The sequence below is a fragment of the Brassica rapa genome, chromosome A05, assembly GCF_000309985.2.
Source record: "Brassica rapa cultivar Chiifu-401-42 chromosome A05, CAAS_Brap_v3.01, whole genome shotgun sequence".
NCBI lineage: Eukaryota > Viridiplantae > Streptophyta > Magnoliopsida > Brassicales > Brassicaceae > Brassica > Brassica rapa.
In genome coordinates this window covers 11,533,884-11,558,395 of record NC_024799.2, presented here as the reverse complement: position 1 = coordinate 11,558,395, position 24,512 = coordinate 11,533,884, and the positions used below count along the sequence as shown (strand labels likewise).

The 24,512-nt window shown below is 35.3% G+C and overlaps 1 protein-coding gene and 1 non-coding gene across 3 annotated transcripts; one reads left to right on the top strand and one right to left on the bottom strand.

The window, feature by feature from the left end:
* Positions 1 to 5,834: 5,834 nt before the first annotated feature.
* On the bottom strand, positions 5,835 to 18,445 carry LOC103868585 (non-structural maintenance of chromosomes element 4 homolog A). 2 transcript variants are annotated; one of them, XM_009146676.3, is made up of 9 exons: positions 16,721 to 18,445; positions 16,407 to 16,483; positions 8,970 to 9,192; positions 8,815 to 8,895; positions 8,473 to 8,722; positions 8,296 to 8,386; positions 7,759 to 7,975; positions 7,583 to 7,674; positions 5,927 to 7,497 (listed from the first exon to the last, which is right to left on the bottom strand). In XM_009146676.3, exons 3-9 carry the CDS (start codon positions 9,172 to 9,174, stop codon positions 7,270 to 7,272), a joined length of 1,164 nt encoding a protein of 387 aa, XP_009144924.1. In that variant the 5' UTR covers positions 9,175 to 9,192; positions 16,407 to 16,483; positions 16,721 to 18,445; the 3' UTR covers positions 5,927 to 7,269. The 2 variants fall into 2 exon arrangements, with proteins under 2 accessions (XP_033146914.1, XP_009144924.1); XM_033291023.1 differs by lacking the exon at positions 16,721 to 18,445 and having other exon boundaries at positions 5,835 to 7,497; positions 16,407 to 16,486.
* On the top strand, positions 10,394 to 10,514 carry LOC117134502. The gene has a single exon (XR_004458687.1). It is a non-coding gene; the product is annotated as a U5 spliceosomal RNA (small nuclear RNA).
* Positions 18,446 to 24,512: the final 6,067 nt, after the last annotated feature.

Genomic DNA, 24,512 nt, shown 5'->3' with positions numbered 1-24,512 from the left:
CACAGCGAGAAGGAGTTAATAGGGAATGTGTCACTGGTTTTGTTAGGAGTCATGGTGATTGGTATCTGAAGAAGACAAAGTTCCAAGGTCAGAAAGAGATGTCAACAGGTTCAGTCACAGGTTGGTTTCATCAGAGGTAAAAGTGGAGGCTGCTCAAGTCTGGTGGAGTGATTGATGGTGGTAAGAACATCTAGTGGTCAGTTGCAGGCATCTCAAGGATAAGGAGATGGTGGTGTGAGTATCTGAGATGAGGACACGTTGAAGAAAGGCTAGTTGCAGGGTCTGTTGCAGGGCCTGCAAGAACGATAGCTTCAAAGTCAGGGTCAACGGATAAGGAAGTATGGTCATCTCAGAAGGTTAAGCAACTGAAGGCATTCATAATTGAATGAAAATGCAGAGGAGTAAAACTGCATTGGGGTTAAGAACAAGTGAGGTCTACTTGTGTCTTTGGGAGCATCACAAAGAAGCGAAGGAAAGTTTCTGCTCAGGGATAACAGAGGATTGTTACTCACGGGAGATTTACAGGCTTTGAAGGCATGTTCAAAGACTGAAGCGAATCAGAATGAGGTATGGATTCGGTCTGAGACAGAATGTGATGCAAACACCAAGTCTGGTGTGGTTTTCTTCTACATGTAAAGGTGTTAGAGGATGGCATAGCAAAGAGAAGATATCAGGGTTCTAGAGGAGATATCTTAAGGGCTGATGCAGAGTGAGTCTCAGGAACACTACAAGAGGCAGTTGGTGTGAGACAAGGTTGAAAGAAAACGTCATCAGGAAGGTTTAAGGTGTTGATGCAGGTCTGTTGGAAGATTGCTTGAGCTGGAGCAAGTCTGATACAAGCAAGTCTGAGACAGAAAGGGGTTTGGACAAGGTTAAGCAAAGATCAATGTTTCGAAAGTCTTTCTAGCCAGGTGGAGTTAGACGGCGTGTTCTATTGGAAACAATAGCGGAGCAGAGTGATGCTTAAAGTTCAAACAAGTGACTGTAAGTACAATCTCAGGTTTGAATTAAACTAACATATAGTTGGTTGAGATTGTTTTGCAGGTATGAATCAAGGATTGCTTCAGGTTGAAGCATGTGTGATTCAAGGACCTATTGCAAATGATTCAGGGGAGTTCGTTTCTAAGGTCAGTGCACATGACAAAGAAACAAACGGCTATAGCACAAGAATCATGTTGCAGGAAGAAAGGTTAAGTTTTCTCAATCACTTTAACAGGCTGATGGTTGTGACAGAAACCATAGTGGTAACTGTGTGGTTGGCTAACCTAATAAGCAGTCATGCTTAGGGAAGGTTTCTGTTGGATGTTAACAAGCCTGAGATGATTATTTTGCTTGTTAATGTTCTGTTTCTGAGTGGTTTAACTCAGGTATCCAGGTGATGAAAACACAGGATCAATGAGAGTTTAGCTTTGCAAAAGAATGTGTCAAAGCTGGTAAAACTCAGGAGGAGACATAGGGAAGTCAGGAACTCAAGAATGGACGTGATTACTTTGGTGATCACTGAGATTGAGCTTGACTAATGTCTCTAGTGTCATTGATAGTGCAGTAAGTTGATTAAATTTACTATGTGTTTGGGTTGTATAAGTGGGACTTATGCAGGTACATGAAGATAAAATGCCAAGTTTAGAGCCTGGTCAATTGGGTTCGAAAGGCAGCTCTTACAAGGAAGTTCTCAAGCTTGAATCAAGGTGGAGATTGTGAGATAATGATTCAACATGATGGAACTAGAAGAAGAAGCTTGAAGACTGAAGCGTGGGTTAATATTAGCGTGGGAAACACTTTGACTCAGCTAGAAGGTCTTAGAAAAGAAGAGTTATTGAAAGCACGTGAGAGGCATGTGCGATGACTAATCCTTATAAAGAAACAAGTCTTCAGCTTCTATAGATACGAGAGATTGACGAAGTCATCGTCTTCTTCCCGAAAAAGCTTCAAGAGAGTGAGAGAGAGATCAAGAGAGAGAGATACAGTGAGGTTGTATTCTTGGGTCTTGGGGTAGTCTTTTCTCTAGGATTCTCTTCCCTTGTAAACCGATCAGAGTGTGATCGGTGGTGAGTGATATTCGTGTATAAACCCGTCGGAGGTGGTTTCCGATTCATCTATGGAAGTTGGGGATCGAAAGATCCTAACCGGACGTAGCGGTTCGTTAACACCGCGAACCGGGTGAAATCGAGTGTGTTCTTGATTCGTGAAGTTCGCCGGAATCGATCGGAGTGGAATTGACGGAGCTCAATTCCTCAACACATATCCTAAAGAAATAGGAAAAGGAATGACTGTGATTCAAGGGAAGAAGTATATGGAAGATGCTGTGAAACGATTCTTAGAGGCTGGTCGTTTAGCTTTAGACATGGGAGCGAATAAAGAAGAGCTTGTTCATATGAAACCTTCCCTTACTGGAAGAAGACATTAAGCTCGTTCTCCCCTTAAATTTCTATCATATCTCACCTTTTCCTTTGTTACTTATACAAGTCAAACACCTCATATTTTACTAATAAAATGTGTTTTAATTAACACTCTAATTTTAAAATTACAACGATTTTAGGATACCATTTCCCATCAAACTTTACAATTTTCTTTTTGTGCCGGTACTCTATTGCTTGGTTATGGATGAAAGTATTACACTCTCTTGGTTTCAATTTATTTGATGTTTCAAGAATTTTTTTTATTATATAACTAGTGATGATCTCACTATCCTATATAAAAATCTATTGTCATTTGACGTTTGCAAATAAATACATAATACTGTATTTTTATTGGTTAAATTAATTTTTATTTAATAATATTTTAATGTTACCAATATTTTTTTATAAAAATTGTACTTTTTTTAATATGTGTACACTAATCTTAAACATCAACTAAAGTAACATTGCATAATCTTGGTACAGAAAAAAAGAAGAAGTGGAGTAGCTTAAAAGGGAAATTTTCAAAAAGACCTAAAATTTGGTTTAAAGAACAAAATAATTTTATTCAATTCAATGTAAAAGTAACATTAATAGGTTGTGAAACTACAACTAACATCTTATGAACAAACACAAAACTAGAAAATACATTTATGATTTTAATCTTGCAAAATCCAAAGCTGATAAAGTAGTTTATACTACGTAAGTTGATTTTATAATTAAATTTTAAAAGTTTAAGAAAAATATGATTAAAATTAGTATAAATCATGTAACAATGAAATATGTAAATTAAAATTTAATACAATTAATTAAAATGTTATTAGTGGAAAATATTTGATATATAATCAAGGTTTAGGAGACTTATTATAAAATCTACTTAAAATTTGTTGGGCATTGACAAAGAAAAACCAAAATAAAAACAATTAGAAATCATACACTAATTGGTAGACAAAAAAAAAGAGATTTATAGTTTCAAAAGATCAGCAAATATCTTTCGAAAACACATAAATATGAGAAACTCGTCGTCCACAAGAACAAATTTGTCAAAAACACACCTAGGTCTCACCAGAAAGTGTCTCATAAGTGGAAAGTGACTCTCACTGTAAAGGAAAGACAAATAGTGTCAATAATCAACTCATTTTTATTGTTGTATCTTATCTTATAACAAGAAGAAAACATAGTCAATACCAACTTTAACAATTTTCATCCTGCGTATTAACAGGCCTGGCCTGAAAACTCATAAAAAAATTGGGCTAGAACTAGTAATTAAAGGTAAAAAAGATTTGTACCTAACGGGTAATAATGATGAAAAGTTAATTATATTGGAAAAATAGGTTCGAACTCTGCACCTTTAGAAGGTAACATCGGATATTACCAACTGAACTACAGACAATACTAAAAAGGCGGCAGAAAATTATACATATTCGTAAAAGGCCGGAAGCACATGCTTCTATAGCTTCTGTCCAGGGCCACTGCTGCATATTAATACTTCAACTTTGATACCATGTCGATTTCATTTTAAACTAACATTTATTTCGAATAAATTAAATGAACTATCAAACTTCAGTCGAAATGAAATAATATTGGTTAACCACGTTGAGTCAAATAGCACATATACACTTTCTCCTTTGCTAGCTGCCATCTGTAATTTATTTATTTTTTCAAAAATTATCCAAAAACCGAAAAATGTACCCAAAATTTTGGAAAATTCTAAAACCCTGAAAACCTTTTAAAAAAATCTGAAAACCTATAAAACCTGAGAAAAACGGTAAACATACAAAAATCAAAAATGTACTCCAAACCTCAAGAAATCTATGTATATCCAAAATTTCAAGAAATCTATAAAATTAAAAAAATAAATCAAAAATCCCTAATATTTTTGGGATGTTGGATATTTATAGTTTGTCACAGATTTTGGGTATATTTTGATTGCATATTTTTGGTACTAATGATTTTATTTTTGAGGTATTTGAATACATTTTCTTGGTACTTATAGTTTTTCTCATTTTTTCAAGTATTTTTATTTTATTTTAGGTTTTTGGTTTTATTTTGGATTTTGAATATTTTTAGATTTTCTTGGGGTTTTAGAATATTTCCAAATTATTGGATAAATTTTTAGGTTTCAAGTTTTTTTTTTCCATATAATGGTCAAATTCCAACCTTAATCTTTTCCGCTGTGTCTTTTTCTATCTCAGGAGGGCGGTCCATGGATAAGATTCAAGAAGCAGGAGGGCGAGTGATATACTGGGATGGTCGAAGAGTCTTGGGCGTTTTAGCCACGTCACGAGCCATCGGAGACAATTACTTGAAACCGTACGTGAGCTCGGAGCCGGAAGTTACGGTGACGGAACGGATTGAAGAAGATGAGTTTATGATTCTTGCTAGCGATGGGCTATGGGACGTAGTAACAAATGATGCGGCGTGTGCGACGGTGCAAATGTATCTTAACAAAAAAGGTGGACGTGGAGGAGGAAGGCGGAGAGAAGCTACGGAGTGTGAAGAAAGGAAGGAAGAGAAGGTGGTGGGGTCAAGGAAGAACGGGAAGAGAGGAAAGATCACGTACAAAGCATGAAGTTAGGAATGATGTGTTTAGCTATTTTCTGTTCTGTGAACAGGCACCTGCAGCTGATGACGATGATGACATGGATCCTTTTGGTGATGAGACTGAGGAAGAAAAGAAAGCTGCAGAGGAGAAGGAGGGTGCTAAGGACACCAAAAAGCCCAAAGGTAGTAAGCCTCTCCATTTTTTTTACTACAAGCACATGTCTTATGGGGAGCACATGTGGTGAGTTCATAATGATGGGTTCTCATTCTCTTCTTAAATATGAAAATTTTGGTTAGGTTCTCATTCTCTATGGTTTGGAGAAAAAAAAACATAGAGAAACTGAAGGTTATCAGTATCAATCTTTCTTGAGGTAATAGTATTATCACTATGATTTTCAAGAGAGGGTGAAACATTTCTCTCAACGATTGAAACTAACTGTGCAAAATTATTGACTATCACTGTATTCTTTAGAAGACGTTTGGAAAGGAAGGAGAGATAGGCTGCGAAACTTGGGTTATGACAAGATATTCTGATAGAATATGCTCTCTATGATGAAAGACTTAACGGAAAAAAAGGTATGTCCATATTTTGATCTTCAGTTTCATTAATTTTTTTTTTATTATATTCCTTGGTTCATGTTGGGTTTGCTGGCAAGGGAGGAAGATGAAAAGCGCAGCTTATCTCACAAGAAGATTGATGAAAGCTGAGACAGATGTGCAACCTGAGGCATTAAAAGGTAGAAGAAACCTTTGACCGTTTTGTTATATGACCTCACTCTCTCTATCTTTTCGTAGCGGTTCTTTCATTCAAACATCTCTGGCTGCTTGAGGCAAAAGAGTTTTAACTTTTTTATTTCGTTTTTTGGGGTCAAATTACAGTCTTTTGTTTTTTGGATTGAACAGTGGTAAACCTCGAAGATTTGTATGGCACCCTAGCTACTACACTGGTAAACTTCTAAGATTTGTAAGTTGAAAATTGGAGTTTCTTTTTTTTTTTTGGATATACAAAGGGAGAATGCTCATCTTTTATTAGAGCTAAAATTTATAAATTTGTAAATGTCCAGATGACAATGATACATTTTGTCAGAAGATTTATGTTATACTATCCCCTGTTTTCATGCGATCTCCATTTCCTTAACTGATAGGACTATGGCTGTCTAAAGTACTGTGACGAGGTAACTGTGAAAGTTATAAACGTATAACTTACAATTTACAAGCATGGATGGTGTCTACAAAAATAAAAAGTCGAAAAAAACTTACACGAAAAAACCAGCCGTAGAAGATGAGAACAAGGAAAAAGCTAACAGAGACTGTATAGGAAATTAAGGTAGGGACTCCTCAAAATATCTATCTCTCAAAATCTTTGTTTGTATAATAGTGTTATTATTCGTTTGATCTTTTAATATTTCTTCGATTCGAGTTACTAATTAGATGTGTTTCTTGGTGATCAAACATGTTTTGGAGATACCTAATTAGAGCTTTAGCGAATCCCTCCCTCCTATTCTGACATGTGTATATCTGCTCCAAGTATTTCATATGCTAACTCGCAATTGTATGTTATAATGTACATATTCTAACTAATTGATAAAGCACAAATAGTTATATAATATAATTATTTATGTTTGATATATCTATATTTGTAATTGTGATATAAATAATTAAAGTGGTTTACATTTTTTGAAAATAATGTTTCATTTTAGTTATATTATAAAAATAAAAATAAATTAACAGTAAATATCAGTTTTAAAATAAATAAAAACTATTTAAACACATACTATTTAAAATTACAAAACAAAAAATTATTAAAGAAATACATTGATTCTATTAGAAAATACTATCAAAAGAGAATGCTAAACATTTTTTCTAAACTTATGTCAAAACATCAAAATAGTATATATAAAAATAAATAGGTGACTAATATATTTAAACTAATAAAATTTGAAACTTAATATATAAGTTTATTTCTTTGTATAGTATTGGTATTAAATATAAATAATTACACAATGTTATAAAATACACTAAAATTGATTTCTTATATTTTGTCAAGGGTGAAACATTTCTCACTAGAGATCCTATCTCCGCGCATAATTTTATAAAACTTAATAAAAATTATAAAAATAAACTCAACCTAAATATTCATATAACAATAAATAATAATAAATTTATTAAAAAATTTTAATACTACACAAAATATATTTAATCCTATTTTCCGCGTGTAGCGCGGACGAAAACTGTAGTTAAGTTAATGTCACAAAACCAAACAGCATCGGGAGTTTTTAACACACTACTCTTATATAGTTATATACTAAATACAACAAGACTAATGTTCTCAAGCGAGTCTCCGCTTACATCTCTTTCGAGTTCCATCCCCCTCGATGTCAGGAGAATCTTCAACAACAGTATCTTCCTGTACAACCAAACCTCGGTTTCTCGAGAATTTTCTTATTGGCGTTGTCTGAGAATCTTGTGGGAAGTCTGAGGGACAAGAAGATGAAGCGATTGCAATTTCTCTGTGTGGCATTAGCTCTTCGCCCATCGGCACCATTTCAGACATCAACTGTTAGACAAACATCATTACCACAAAAATAAGATATCATCAGGACGCATTGAGGGTATAACTAAGTGAGATTCTGCTTTATTACCTTCCAGTCTTTGAAATCAAATCTAAACACAAAATGGTTATAGATGACCTCCCCTGACATCACCAGATTTGCAGCAGGTGCGTTTCTCGGCACTGGAGACAAATTAGGAAATCAGATCTAAGCTAAACGAAGTGAATATCTGAAACAGACATCAGTGGATGGAGATGTGATCTTACAGGCAAAATGAGAACCGGTCTTATCAACAATGATCTCTACTCGTCCGTCTTTGACCAAGAAGGATAGAGCGAACAAATTCTCTACAGTCTGTGCAAATGATCTTCTGTTGAGCATCAAACTTTCAAGCCTCACGCGCTTCTTTTGCCGTAGGATGTTAAACATTATCGCCATGTTCTTGTCTGTATCAGTCTTCTCTTCAGACTGTGTATCATCCACCTGTAGTACAATACAGTACTCAAATCAACTATTATCGTTTCTTATCTAAATCCAAACATAACAATCAACAAATTCCAGAGACAAACCATCGCATTCAAATCAATCAACAGAAGAGAGATTCCAATTAAACAGTGCTCAGACATATACAACATTGCAAACAGCGCAAATAACCCTTAAACGTCACTGATCAGCTGAGATACTAAACACTCGGTGAGGAGTTAAAAGTTACATATGTAAAGTCTAGAAGCAATATTGAATCACATATACTTCATTTGAGCAAATTATCAGTCAGGAACTTAACCGAACATAACGTTTCTTACCTCCTCTGGACGAACGCCTTCACCAGGCTTTGTACGCTTTCTGTAGACTGCCCTTTTCCTTTCCTTCAGTTCAGTACTCATAGGTCCCAACCTGATTCACAAAACAGGCAAAAGAACAGAACATGCTCAGCTGTTAGCAAGCCAGGTCAATGTTGAGAGGCTATTTTGAGAACTCACATAGTGGAACAACCGAAAGATGATACAAAAAGAGTAGAGCAGACAGCAAGCCCAAGATCCTTCCATTTGATAGAAACAGGAGAAGTTTCATCAACCCCTAGAGAAGCCTGACCAAATCCATTGACCAAAGCATTAACAAAGTCAGCAGGAGAAACCCCATTAGCAGAGTGAGACTTGACAGACGACATAATGGTGTTTGCTATATCCAGAAACGCCTCCGCATCTGCAACTTGCTCTCTTGGCTTCTGAACTGCAGATCAATTATAACCAAACCGGATCTTAATGAAGCTTATACTGAAAGATAACAAAGAACATCTCCGACTCATAAAAAAAAGGTATTACCTTTCTGGTGCAGGTTCTCAAATTCACTGAAAATTCTGGAGAATTTGTCAGAATCGACCCTTGTTAAATCATCTTTAGAATCTGCAAAACAAAACAAAAAGCCATGATTTTTCAAGACGAAACAGGCGAATGAGAGAGAGAGAGAGTGTAAGTACGGCTGATTTTGTGAATAAGAGCGAGATACTGAGATCTGAGAATCCTCCGATCAGAAATTCCCTGGTCTTCTTCCTGAGTCGGAGGCTCGTCGATTGGGACGGAGTCATCTACGCCCTTGTTCTTCGCAGACTCGTCGACATGTCTCCTCCCATTGCCTTCGCCGGTTGCTTCAGATTCTCGCTTCACCTTCCTCCTCATCCTCATTATTGATTCCACAACTGCCTGAGAAAACCCTAACGGAATTTTAAGGGATTTTCCCGAGAGAAAGAGAAGACGACGCTGCCATTTTCCCGCCAACCCCCACCCAAAATAAAGCTTCCAATTTTTTAATTTAGTTTTATCCAAAGCCCAATTCTATTTCGGGCCCATTAAAGTTTTATATATGTAGCGCGTATATTTTGTTCTTTGGTTTTAATAGTCCCACTTCGAAAACATGGGAGTAAGTAGCGGGAAAAGTACAAATTTCTACCCAAGCAATTTAGTTTGTTCTGAATACAACCCGAATAATTGATTCAGTGCCAAATACGACTTCAACTCAGTTATAATTCAAAAAAATTACCCAAACTTTTTAAAATATGCTTAAACCTACATTGACTCTAACAGAAGTTAGTCAATCGTTAATAAGATAAAACGACGTCGTTTTGATAAATAAAGAAAAAATGTCAATTTCGATCCCAACACTCTCAAAAATGTTAAGAGGCATTTCACCTTTCTTTCACTAAGATATGTTGTACAAAATATTAGACATATTAAACAATAACTAAAACATATATATAAAGCAATCAAAAAAGTTTTAAATTGGATAAGATGAAGAAGAATAGTAGTTTATATAATGGGAAATTTCAATTTCTAATAATATTTCAAAAAATTACTTTAGTCTAGTTGTTAGTGTGCCCCTTTAAAAGGATATCCCGACACGGGTTTGAGTTCCGAAATGAATATATTTTAAAATATATATATATATATATATATATATATATCAAAACGTCGTCGTCTTATCTTGTTAACGTTTGACTAACTTTTGTTAGAGTCAATGTAGATTTAGACACGTTTTAAAAAGTTTAGGTAATTTTTCTTAAATTATAATTGAGTTGAGGTCGTTTTTGGCACTGACTATTTCACGACTGAGAGTGTTGGGGTCGAAATTGGCACTTTTCTTTGTATATCAAAACGACGTCGTTTTATCTTGTTAACGGTTGACTAACTCCTGTTAGAGTCAATGTAGATTTAGGCACGTTTTAAGAAGTTCTGGTAGTTTTTTTTGAATTATAATTGAGTTGAGGTCATATTTTGGTACTGATCAATTGTTCGGGTCGTATTTGGCACGACTGAAATTGTTGGAGCCGAAATTGACACTTTTTCCGTGAGTAGCAGCCGAAGTTAGATTATAAACAGTGGCTCTCTCTTGGTTGAAGAAATCACGCAGCCATGGGGTGAGGCACAAAGCGAACTATTTTTTTGCCATTTACTAAAGAATACCGTGTGCTCTCCTCGCTTAAGTCGACAAAGTCGGAATGGTTTTCAACATCCCCAGATCAGACTTGTTTCTCACTACTGAATCGGTTGATCAGGGTAAGGAGCTATGCATCCCATTTCTCATACACTGCTGAATGTGTTCCAACTCTTAAGCTTGAGAGAGTGAACAAAGATCCGATAAATCCATACCTGAGGATGACTACGAACCTAACACCAAGATGCGTTCACTCAAGGAGAAAATCGGATTAACATGAAGCCGCCTTTCTGTGAGGGGAAAGGGTGATACACCCTAAATTAGGGGAATGATCACTCAGCCGGACTAAGGGGATATGAACTCGCCAAAAGGGAGAACTGGTGAATTGAATGGTGACACAAGAGGGACGGAAATTATCTTGATACTACCAGACTTCAGTTGTTGCTTTATATGACGCACAAGTCCAACAAAAGAAGGGCTTCTAAACGTTGCTTGATATGACGCACAAGTCTAACGAAATAGAGAATGTTTACTTGGAGAAAACTCAACAAGAAACAAGAAGTGTTCTACAAAGAACAAAGAGATAAACTCATAAAAAGGGAAAAAATCATTGTCTTATTCATGGAATGAGATTACATATTTATAGTAGAAATGGTCAAAGAAAAACATAAAGAAATTGTGGAAAACTAGAAACTTAGAAAACACAAACAAAGACTAAGACTAAAGACTTTTGTAGAACCGAGATGTTGAATTTTGACTTGACTTTGAAGAAGTCAATGCAACCCACGACCCGAACTTCTTTGTTGACTCTGTTCAGATATTTCTTGATAAGAATGAGTTTGAAATGGACTGAAGAAAATGCTGGTCGAATTTGGCAAGAAACAAACCCGTATTGCACTTTTTATGAACTTTTCCTTGGGCTGAACAAGGCCCATTTCGTCCAACAGCTAAACCAGCTCCATCTTCAGTGTCACTTAGCTCACTCAGCTCCAAAGTAGTGTCGCTTAACTCATCCAGCTCCAAAGTAGTGTCACTTAGCTCACCCAGCTCATCCAGCTCATCCACTCTCACTTCAGCTGGTTTGAGCTCATGCATACTCTCTTCAGCTGGATCCAGCTCGTCCACACTCTGTTTCAGCTCGTCATCTGTCTCACCAGCTGGTTTTAGATCAGTATGCTCACCATTAGTCCATCCTGGTTTATCCTTTGTTGAAGAATCATCTGGCTCAGCCATGGTCGCATCATCCTGGCCAGGGTCTATGATCCGAAGCGCATCAAAGGGAACCTGCAACTAAAGAAAAAGACCGCGCCTACCGAATATAGCCAACTGACACATCTTTATAACTGAGATGGAGATGTCCAAAATGTGCCTCCAGAGAGAGGACAGAGCAATCGATGGCCCCTGAAACCTGTCAAAATCTCACACGTTCCACCACTTAGAACCAGTGATGATTCTTCAGACTCTAAACTCAGCCACCGGTGACAGAACGATGACGAGAAGCCAACGAAGAACGAACCCAAAGACCCCAAAACCAAGAGAGCGCAAACTTTGTAGGACCTTAATTTATAAAGGGGCATAATCTGAATAATTGTAAGATAGATTATAAAGAACATTGTATAAATACCAAAATACCATGAATCAAACAAAATGGATAATGAGTTTTTGCAGAGTCGAGACTTGGAAATTTCTTTCCTTAGCTCAAAATACGCCCCGTAGTGTGACGGTTGTATTGAGATTATAATCTCACGATAAAACTACTATCTTTCTTCTATTCACATTACTTGAATAAGAAGCTTAGTAAACATTCATTCTATGTGTACTCTTATTGACAAATGAAAAAAGAAATAAAGAGAAGAAGTGGAAGAGATTTTTGTTGTTCACTATCTTCTTAGTGGAATGAGAGGGGGCATTATATAGCCTAGGAAAATCCAAAAACATTTTTAGTCTTAGTGGAGATAAATGTTGCACTAATTTTTGGTATTAACCACAAAATTGATCACAAAATTAAAATATTGTTTACCTTGGTGACCAGGACTAATTCTTAACAAGAATTGATGACTTTTGACCAAGTTTTATTCTCTAAAAGACTTGTTTATTTTTTTAAGGAAAAAAGTTTTCTAACTACGCGAAGTTTACACTAATATGGTGGAAACCATCTAATATATGAAAATGTGTCAACAACTACACGAAGTTTATGTTAATACATGTCACATGTACGAAGTAAATAATAATATGGTGGCAACATCACAATCGGGTTTAATTGATTTTAAGCTCACTTAATGGGGTCAATCCGTAATTTACTAAACTTAATAAACTTAATGATTTATTAAGTTTAATAAACTTAATTGATTTTATTAATAAAGTTAGTAATGTAATAAACTTTAACTTAAAAAACTTAATAATTTATTATACTTAATAAATTTATTAAACTTTATAAACTTAATAATTTAATAAACCTAATAAACTTAATGGTTTATTAAGTTTAATAAACTTAATTGATTTTATTAATAAACTTTAACTTAATAAAATTAATAATTTATTATACTTAATAAATTTATTAAACTTAATAAACATAATAATTTAATAAACTTAAACTTAATAAAATTAATAAATTTATTAAACTTAATAAACTTAAACTTAATAAACTTAATAAATTTATTAAACTTAATAAACTTAATAAATTTATTAAACTCAATAAACTTAAAAATTTTATTAAACTTTATACATTGAACAAATTTATTAAGTTTATTAAATGATTAAGTTTATTAATAAATGATTAAGTTTATTAAGTTTATTAATTAATGATTAATTTTAGGGAAAATTGCCAAAATAGAATAAAAAAACCAGGTTGTTGTCCCTTTGGTATAAAACTAGTTTTGTCCATTTTTTCTTCTTTTTACCCTTTGTATTTCTGAAAACTAATGAAATAAATAATTTTGAGAATCAAAAAAATTATTAAAAATATAAACAATTAATAAAACATCCATATACACAAGCTGGTAATTTTGTTTTGTTCAAAAACTTGGTAAATAAGATTTTTAAGATACGTTCTACTAAAAGTAGAATGCGTCTTCAACATAAAATAGTATAGTAGAAAACAATTTCTAAAATAAACACGTTCATCTACTTCTTTTAGAACGTCCATTTTACTATTTACTAAATTTCTAAAAAAGAGGAATGTGCATTCTACTAATCGTAAAGGTATCCACTTTCCTTCCGAATGCATCTTCTACGTTTATAAAGTATTCTAAATTTTAGGGAATGTGTTTTCTACAATGTATTCTTACGTCTACTCAAAGTAGAAAATGTATTCAAAATTTTTATCATTCTTCTAAACTTTTAGAAGTCGCCTTCTACGGATAAGAATACCTGATTTTTTGCGAAAATTAATGAAATTTCAGTTAAGGAAATATTATAAAAATCTCCTAAAAATATTCTAACTTCCTAAAACGTGTTATGGTCGATTTTACTTGAAAAAATTAAAGAAAAAATGATTCTCCCTTCTCTTCTTCATCAATCTATGGTTTTCCCATAGTTTTTCTTTTGATTCTTCTCACAAACTCTTGTTCTCTATGATGCATATCTATACCGTTTTTTTTTTTTCGATTGCCTTTCAATTTTTTTTTCATTTTTTCCATTAACTTCTTTTTTAAATTCAAATTAACTTTTAAATTGTGTTTAATTAGATTAAATATAGGGATAGTTTTGGGATTATGAGAAAAATTATACTATTGAGACAACTTCATGTTGGTTTTATACCAAGGGGACAACAACCTTGTTTTTTTGTTCTCTTTTAGCAATTTTCCCTTAATTTTATTGAGTTTAATAACTTTATTAATTTTTATAAGTTTAATAAATTTATTAAGTTTATTAAGTAAGTTTAATAAATTATTAAGTTTATTAACAAAATCAATTAAGTTTATTAAATTTAATAAATAATTAAGTTTATTAAGTTTAGTAAATTACGGATTGACCTCATTAACTTAGTTTAAAATCAATTAAACTCGATTGTGATGTTACCACCATATTATTATTTATTTCGTACATGTGACATGTATTAACATAAATTTCTTGTAGTTGTTGACACATTCTCATACAGTGGATGGTTTCCACCATATTAGCGTAAACTTCGTGTAGCTAGGAAACTTTTTTCCTTTTTTTAACCCCTTTACTTGTGAAAATTTGATCCTTCTTCACGAAGTCTCCTCTCCAAGCTCGACCATCCTTATCACTGTCTCCATTGTTTTGACAAAGTTTAATGTTTTCACTCCTTAAAGCACCGCAACCATCCGCAGCGACATGATTCGTTCTTCTAACACAAGAATCCTTTGACGGCTTCACAAACTCTACTCGATTTATCTCAGGAACTTCTTCATCCTCAACATTACTTGAATCCCAAAGCTCCTTATTCAAATCGATATTGACTCGTTCCTTTTGACTTACACCAGAAACAGAGAACATCACACACAAGGTAGTAGACGATTCCCTCTTTGCATAGCCCACAAAATTAGATGCTTGCCGATCATTGGTGATAATAATTGGAGGATTCCGTCTTTGATTCAACAACGAATAACTGAACTCGGCATTAATGGCATTATGGTCCACCCCATAATCCTCACACACCATTATCTTGAGCTGCTTCAACGTAGTAGTAGTTGCTAATGTTACCATTCGACCACGCCTTTCTTTGTCTACCACGAAACTCCAGTCATCACCGCGACTACACATCCATTCACCAGATTTGACATAGATTAGAACCATGTTGTATTGATAGAGAAAAGAGAGATGATTATGTCGATGAAGAAGAGAGAAACACAAAGAACAACGACAAAATATCGTGGGAGAAAATATTTTTGGAGATATTTAGGGAAGATTTAGTTTAGATTTAAGAAACATCTTTACCCGATTATGGAAGTTTCCATATTTTTCGGATTTCCTGTAGAATGTATAACCTAGGGAAGTCAGAACACAGTAGAGTAGATGTGAAACATATTCTTTCCCAAGCGCCAGATAAGGTAAAAGACAGAACATATCATGGCTCCAAATATAGATAAGGTATATCAACGCATTGTGGCTATATGTCGTTATCAAGCTAAAGGTATACGGAAGACATCTTTCTTGATTATAACGTAACGTAACCTAGCTATGGTTAGAATATATAAGAAAAGATAGGTGACGTTGTATACCAAAGATATATCTATGTATAAACATTAGTAGCTGATTTCTAGACTAAGTAGATGACCAGAATGAATATTGTAACTGTAGCTAGAAGATGAAATAAAATATGATTCATCTTTAAAAAAAACAATTTAAACATATATATTGTCATACTTATGTTTCCAATAGTTTTGATATTTTTTAACATTTTTAAAATTCAGTTTACTATTTTTTTCATAAAAAAAAAGTAAAATATGTCCAGAATTGTCCAAAATATCAAAAATTCTATTGTGACAAATAAAAGTTCAAAGTGTCTCATTTATTCAATTTTCCCTAAAAAAAAGTTAGAGAATAATTCACTCTTCTTTCAACACAAAAAAGGCTTGGTCTAAAAGGAGAATAAAAATGTGGGTTTATAGAAACAAAAGGAAGGCTCAATGGACTAATCTAAACAACTTAAGCTAAAGAGTGTAAAACTTTACTAAAAATGGGCTAACTGTTATATAAATGGCCAACAACTGTTTGCTCGTCAAGAAATTTTCTATTCTCATATTTACTACACGGGTAAAATATTTTCTGCTTTTGAGTAAATAAAACATGGTTTTTAGCAACAACCAAGAAATATTTCAATCCTTCTATAAATGCATTAGAAACTTGATTGGTATTAGGATCAATTCTTGCGTACATCCATTGCCTCGTAGCATGATTATCATTACTCTTAAGACAATTGAATTTTTGAAAAATCTGCGATCAACCAATCTAGACCTTGAATAAATCATTAATTCAATGCATAAAAACATGTATCATGAGCGCATGTAACAAAACTTACTGAGGTGAACAGAATCGTATGACAACAAGTAAGAATTCCGAGCCGTTCAATCAAGGAGGAAACAGCAACACAATTATCTGCTTTTTAATGGATCAAAACAGAGGTTAAACAAATAATTTAAAAGTCAATCCTTATAAGACTTAAACTATAAAGCTAATAAATGCAGAGAGAAACATAATAGATAAGAGGGATCGTCATGAAAAAACAGAGGTCAATAATTCTCTTTTTTTTTATTTATATCTCTTTTCGTTTCTGGAAATTGTAACATTACCTACAGAAGAAATATCAAAGGAAGAAAGATGGAGTCAGCTTACTGTGATATTAATGAAACCTGCTGTAATATGCTCTGTTTCACGACAAAAAGTGGAGAAAGAGATTCTGGGGTATGTCGATAATTAAAGAGATGAGAAGTATTTTTTTCCGTTAATGATTTGGAAGAAGGTATGTATCTAGTTTTATTTTTCTTGAAATTATTAATTCTTTTTTTAATGATAAAGACCTTGGACCTATCTTTATCTGAATTTTTTTTTTGTAAGCTACCTATCTTTATCTGAATTAAAGGGAAAAAAGAGATAAAAGTTACGTTTATAGCATAGTTATTTTATAATTATCTTTGAACGAATATTTAAATGATTATTTTGTCTAATTTCCTTTTTTTTTCTTGACTAGGAATAAGTAAGCCATACCATATTAGACCAAAACAAAATAAAATTCATAACATAAAACTGTTAACAAATCTCAACAATCTGAAACTTAAAAAATATAGTGTACATATTTAAATATACAATAGAAATATATATTATATATTTGTTGTAATTAATATATGAAAGCCATTTATTTTTTTCTATAAAAATATATAAAGAAAGTATAATCACTTTCACATTTTTGCCACACATTTTTTTTTATTTTTTTTTTGCAAATTAGCAATGATTGAAAAGTGTTGAATGTTTTTTGCAAAATTTTCAGGATATATATATTTATGTTGTAAAAATTTGAAATTTAGTAAAAAAAACATACGTCTGTTATAGTTGTTATTTTGCAATAAATTTGTAATGAAACTATAAAGAATATTCATTATTGCAAAAATATTGCAATAATCGTAGCAAATTATTAACGAAAATGGACGTTGCAATTTTTATGTTGCAATAGAGCTATTTTCTTGTAATGAGAGAGGCGAGACAGAGGAGAGGTATTTTGACGGCTAAGATATCAGTTAGGCTTGGGCATTTTAACCTTGACCCGAAGAGCCGAACCGGAACCGACCTAAAAATATTCGATTCGGATCCGGACCGAAAATTTATAAGTACCTTTTGAGTCTAATTTTTTTGTACCTGAATGGACCTGGAACCGAAAGGAACCGACCCGAATAGACCCGGACCCGGAAAGAACCGACCCGAATAGATCCTACCCGATAAGAACCGATTTGTACCCGACTTAAAAACATGTATATCTAAAACTATAATGTTTTTGTGTTCTATTTTATATATATATTATTTTATGATTTAGTTGAAATATCTTTTGTTAACAACATTTGTTATTATTTTGTAATATTTTTTAAGTAATATAAAGCTTTAAAATGTAAAATTTAGAGTTTAAAAATGTTTTATGTTAATTATTAATAGTTTCATTTAGGTTATTTTGTAAAATTTTAGATATATATGATAAATATTAACTAAATTTGATAGAATTGGTTATTTCATGTCTTTTTTATATCCTAAGTACCCGAACCCGACCCGGACCCGATATGGACCCGAAAAATTATGGGTATTTTATGGGTATTTTAATTATAGACCCGAACCAACCCGGATCCGAGAAGAACCGATCCGAACCCGAACCGAAAATTTCTAAGTACCTATTGGGTCTAAATATTTAGGACCCGAAAGACCCGGACCCGAAAGGAACCGGCCCGAACCCGACTCGAAGACCCGAACGCCCAAGCCTAGTATCAGTTTTCGAATCTCTCCACGGTTTGTCTGTGGTTTTGTTCTGTAGAAAAAGAGAGAGGAAACCTCTATTTATAAGAAAAAGAGAGGTAAATCCTATGTTTAATCCTGATGGCGATGGACCTAACAAATTTCCTTTTAAACCTAATAATTTTTTGGGCTCGGTTTTGAGATATTACATAAATGGTGCCATGTTGTATTTGTTAAACTATATAATCTAATCTCTCCTTGATACATTTACATAAGTTAGTTATTTATGTTATTACACAAAGAGTTGTAACTCTTCAAGTTGTGTCCTTTAGTATAAAGAGTTGTGTCTCTTATACTTGTATTGATTCGATCTCTATATAAAGATCAATCATCTGTTGTAAACATATTACCGAATCTCAATAATACAAAAGTATTTTCAGAAAAGTTTATAAGCCTGAAACGTCTATCTTATTCTTTCTCTCGAACTCGTGTGTAACACACTGTGATCGTTGTGTAACACAAGCGGTTGGTAAAAGATTAACATGGTATCAGAGCTTTACGTTTGAGAGGACAAAGGAAAAAGCACTAGTAAGAGAAACACTTGGCGTGGAGAAAAGGAGGCTAGAGGATTTTGTCATACGATTTCGGAATCATTCGAAACGATGAAGAATCAAGTAATCCCCATATTTGATGGAGAGAAGTACGACTTCTGGAGCATCAAGATGACAACCATTCTCAAGACCAGGAAGTTATGGTCTGTGGTTGAAGAAGGCGTAGCAGCCCCACCAGCACAAGTGGATGAAACCCCTGAAACAGCAAGGGCAAGATCGCTTAGAGAAGAAGCGATGATGAACGATACATTGGCTTTGCAAATCTTGCAAACTGCTGTATCGGATCATATATTCTCACGGATTGCAGCAGCATCAACATCCAAAGAGGCGTGGGATGCATTGAAGGAGGAGTATGAAGGCTCTCCTCAAGTTCGTTTGATTAAACTTCAAACATTGCGAAGGGAGTATGAGAATCTGAAGATGTATGAGAATGAAGACATTAAGGTCTTCACAGATAAGATAGTTGAATTGGCAAATCAATTAACTTATCATGGTGAACAGAAGTCAGATGTTCAACTCATACAGAAGATACTCATCTCTCTCCCAGCCAAGTTCGATAGCATAGTCAGTGTGTTGGAGCAAACAAGCGATTTGACTTCAACAAAGATGACAGAGTTGATCGGGATCTTGAAGGCTCATGAAGCAAGGCTGGCTGCAAGAGAAGAAAGCACCAGTGAAGGAGCATTCGATGCTCGTGTTAAACACAAAAATTCTGGTGTTACACAAGACAACTCAAAGCGCCAAGGAGGCAAGAAGTGGTGCGGTTTCTGCAAGAGAAACAACCACAATGAGAGCGAGTGTTGGAGGAAACAGAAGAAGGAAGATCCAAAGAAGGATCACAGAAGTAACAAGGAGTGTTACAATTGTGGCAAGTTAGGCCACTTTGCAAATCAGTGCTACTCAAAGAAGAAAGAGAAGGCACATGTGAGTCTCGAAGAAGATTCAAATGAAGATCACATGTTGTTCAGTGCGAGCGAAGCAGCAACAACAGTGATGGAAGATGTCTGGTTAGTAGACAGTGGAGCAACTAATCATATGACAAAGGAGGAGAGTTACTTCTCAAAGCTTGATAGGAGTATCAAGGTTCCAATAAAGATTGGAAATGGAAGCACAGTCATGACAGCCGGTAAAGGAGACATTACCGTCATGACCAAAGGTGGCAAGAAGACCATCAGAAATGTATTCTTGGTTCCGGGTTTGGCGAAAAATTTGTTGAGTGTTCCACAAATTGTTTCAAGCGGATACCGGGTGAGTTTCCAAGAGAAGAGATGCATCATAGATGATGCAAAAGGAAGGAGGATAATGGATATCCCAATGACTCACAAAAGCTATCGAATCAGGATGAGTTCGGCTCAGGTAGAAGAGGCCTTGAGCGCTAGTGAGCAAGGAAAGATGGAGACATGGCACAAGAGACTTGGTCATGTAGGCGACAAAAGGTTGCAACAAATGCAAGACAAAGACTTGGTAAAGGGATTACCAAAGTTTAAAGTCAAGAAGGAAGCATGTGAGGCGTGTAGACTTGGAAAGCAATCACGCAAAAGCTTCCCAAAGGAATCTCAAACTAAGACAAGAGAGAAGCTTGAGATTGTACATACGGATGTATGTGGGCCGATGCAGCACCAGTCTGTTGATGGAAGCCGATACTTTTTGCTATTCTTGGATGATCATACTCACATGTGTTGGGTATACTTCATGAAGCAAAAGTCAGAGACATTCTCACTGTTCAAGAAGTTCAAAGCAATGGTGGAGAAGCAGTCGGATTGTACCATCAAGACACTGAGATCAGATGGAGGTGGTGAGTTCACTTCACGAGAATTCAACCGGTTCTGTGAAGAAGAAGGAATCAATAAGCAAGTCACCTTGCCTTATTCACCGCAACAAAATGGTGCAGCGGAGCGCATGAATAGGACCTTGGTGGAGATGGCTAGATCTATGTTGGCAGAACAAGACTTACCGCTCAAGTTATGGGCAGAAGCGGTATACACTGCCTCATATCTTCAAAACCGTCTGCCATCAAAGGCAATAGAAGAAGATGTCACTCCTATAGAGAAGTGGTGTGGACACAAGCCAGATGTGTCACACATGAGAATGTTTGGTAGCATATGCTACATACATATCCCAGATCAAAAGAGGAGGAAGCTAGACGTCAAGGCAAAGCGTGGAGTCTTTGTTGGATATAGCAACCAATCCAAAGGCTATAGAGTTCTCATTTTGGAGAATGAGAAGATTGAAGTATCAAGAGATGTCGAGTTTGAAGAAGGAAAGAAGTGGGATTGGAAAAGGCAAGAAGAAGTGAGGAAGACATTGGAGTTGTCTATGGAAGACTCTCACTCGCCTGAAGAACAAACCGAAGGTGCATCCAGTCCTGAGGAACAAACCGAAGGTGCATCCAGTCCTGAGGAACAATTTGGAGGTACTTTCAGCCCTATTTCTTTTCAAAATGATGATCATGATACTAGTAGTGGAGATGAAGAAACTTCTGAGGCACCAAGGAAGTTCAAGTCCATGGTTGATATCATGGAAAGGGCACCGAGAGTAGAGCTTGATGAAGCGGCTCAAGCTATAGAAGCTTGTCTTCATGCAAATGAAGAACCATACACTTATGATGAAGCGTGTGGTACCAAGGAATGGAGAGAAGCAATGAATGAGGAGATAGCCATGATTGAGAAGAACAAGACGTGGGAACTAGTGGACAAGCCAAAGAAGAAGAATGTGATAAGTGTGAAGTGGATCTACAAGATCAAGACCGATGCAAACGGCAATCACATCAAGCACAAGGCGCGGCTAGTTGCAAGAGGGTTCTCTCAAGAGTATGGTGTTGACTACCTTGAGACGTTTGCTCCTGTCTCAAGACATGATACAATACGAGCCATACTTGCCTATGCGGCTCAGATGAAGTGGCAATTGTATCAGATGGATGTGAAGTCAGCCTTTCTCAATGGCGACCTCAAGGAAGAAGTGTATGTCACACAACCGCCTGGGTATGTGACACACGGGAAGGAACACAAGGTGTTAAGGCTACACAAAGCTTTATATGGTTTAAAGCAAGCCCCAAGGGCATGGTATGGAAGGATAGATTCATACTTTCTTCAAAACGGTTTTGAGAGGAGTATGAATGATGCGGCCTTATACATCAAGAAGCAAGGAGGAGATGTGTTGATCGTGAGTCTATATGTGGATGATATAATCATCACAGGAAGCAACATTCAGAGCATCAACACATTCAAGGAGAACATGAAGAAAGAATTCGAGATGGTGGATCTTGGATTGTTGAACTACTTTCTTGGAATGGAAGTAATTCAAGACAATGGAGGCATATTTCTTTCACAAGAAAAATATGCAAACAAACTTGTAGACAAGTTTGGGATGCGAGACAGCAAGAGTGTAAGCAACCCACTTACACCACAAGGAAAAGGAGTTGAGGATGACAAGGAGTATGGAGATCCGACTAAGTATAGAAGCATCATTGGAGGGCTTTTGTACTTGTGTGCATCAAGACCTGATGTGATGTATGCAAGCGCCTATCTCTCAAGATACATGTCATCACCTCGCATGAAGCACTACCAAGAAGCCAAGAGGGTGTTAAGATATGTCAAAGGAACATCAAACTTTGGAGTGTACTTCACAAGCGTGAAAGAACCAAGACTTCTAGGCTACACGGACAGCGATTGGGGTGGTTCTAAGGAAGACAAGAAAAGCACTTCAGGTTATGTGTTTACTCTTGGATCAGCCATGTTTTGTTGGCAGTCAAGCAAGCAACAAACAGTGGCGCAATCAACGGCTGAGGCAGAGTACATAGCCGTGTGTGCAGCAGCAAATCAAGCAGTGTGGTTACAAAGACTATTTGAAGACTTTGGTCAGAAGTTTGAAGGAGGCATTCCAATCTTATGTGACAACAAATCAGCAATAGCAATTGGGAAGAATCCGGTGCAACACAGAAGGACGAAGCACATAGAGATCAAGTACCATTTCGTGAGGGAAGCTGAGCAAAAGGGAATCATTGAACTGAAGTATTGCAAAGGGGATGATCAACTCGCAGACATTCTCACAAAGGCATTGGGTGGTTCAAGATTTGAAGATCTAAGGAAGCAGCTTGGAGTCAAGTCGAGATATGATTAAGGAGGAGTGTTAAACTATATAATCTAATCTCTCCTTGATACATTTACATAAGTTAGTTATTTATGTTATTACACAAAGAGTTGTAACTCTTCAAGTTGTGTCCTTTAGTATAAAGAGTTGTGTCTCTTATACTTGTATTGATTCGATCTCTATATAAAGATCAATCATCTGTTGTAAACATATTACCGAATCTCAATAATACAAAAGTATTTTCAGAAAAGTTTATAAGCCTGAAACGTCTATCTTATTCTTTCTCTCGAACTCGTGTGTAACACACTGTGATCGTTGTGTAACACAAGCGGTTGGTAAAAGATTAACAGTATTCATTTTGCATTTTACTAGATAAATATTAAATATTATACCATTTTGAATTTTTTACAGAAGTTACAGAGATTACGAGTAACAGACAATTGAAAACAAGTTAAACAACAACGAAATACAAAACGGAAAACACAACACCTGATGAATCTTGAGTTACCAATGAAGAAGCTGGACAAAGACTTACACCAAGGGAAGTGGAGACTCATCCGGACATAGAGGTGGAGACAAAGGGGAGTAGCATCAAAGGAAAACCCAGGGAGACGAGCCGGTCTTTTGGCCTCCCCAAACTCGCCTCCATTAAGTAGCTACTACGACCGAAGCTCCTGAATCTACATCAGACGGACGCAGACACTTCCGGACACAGAGGTGAACACAATGAGGACTAGCATCAGTGAAAACCATGAGTTACAAGTCTAAAGCAAGCCCAAACTCGTCTCCAAAAAATAGCTACTACAACCCTAGATCCAGAAACTACATCAGACGGAAGCGTACGCTATGAGCATCAACACTTAACAATGCTGCTATGCCCAGAGGGACCACCAGAGCCAGGACATCAGAGAAGCTCTTATTTGGAAAGGATGAAGAAGCTAACCCGCCACAATACTGATAAATTAAAATCTTTGAAAGCAAAAATGTGTATACTTCACAATCATATGTTCATATGTACTTGACGTTGACAGTGATTCAATATATATTATTCTAACATCCACTTAAACTCATATACAAGGTTTTGCACATCCTTTGATGCATATGTACGATGCATGCATGCGTTCAACATATTGCATGTAATATTGTCTCGGTAGGAATGGTTCAACGTATTTACCAGGTCTAAGTAAAATTTGATGTTTAAAGAAAATAAGTCTTATCTCAAATGATTATTCATACGTAACTGTGGAAAGAATAATTTTTCAGCATAATGAGATCCGTTTTAAGTTCGATACTTCGATATTCTGATTTTGGCAGATGTTACCACATAGTGATTATATTGAAGATTTAAGATTTCAATTCCTGGTTCAAATGGTTTCGTAAACCTAGAAAATGAGCATGTAGTTGAGTATATGTCTCTACGTAAGACAAAATAGTGAATTGGGTTTGTATTCTTGTTTATGCATGTTCTGAACAACCAAAATTTAGTCTAAAAT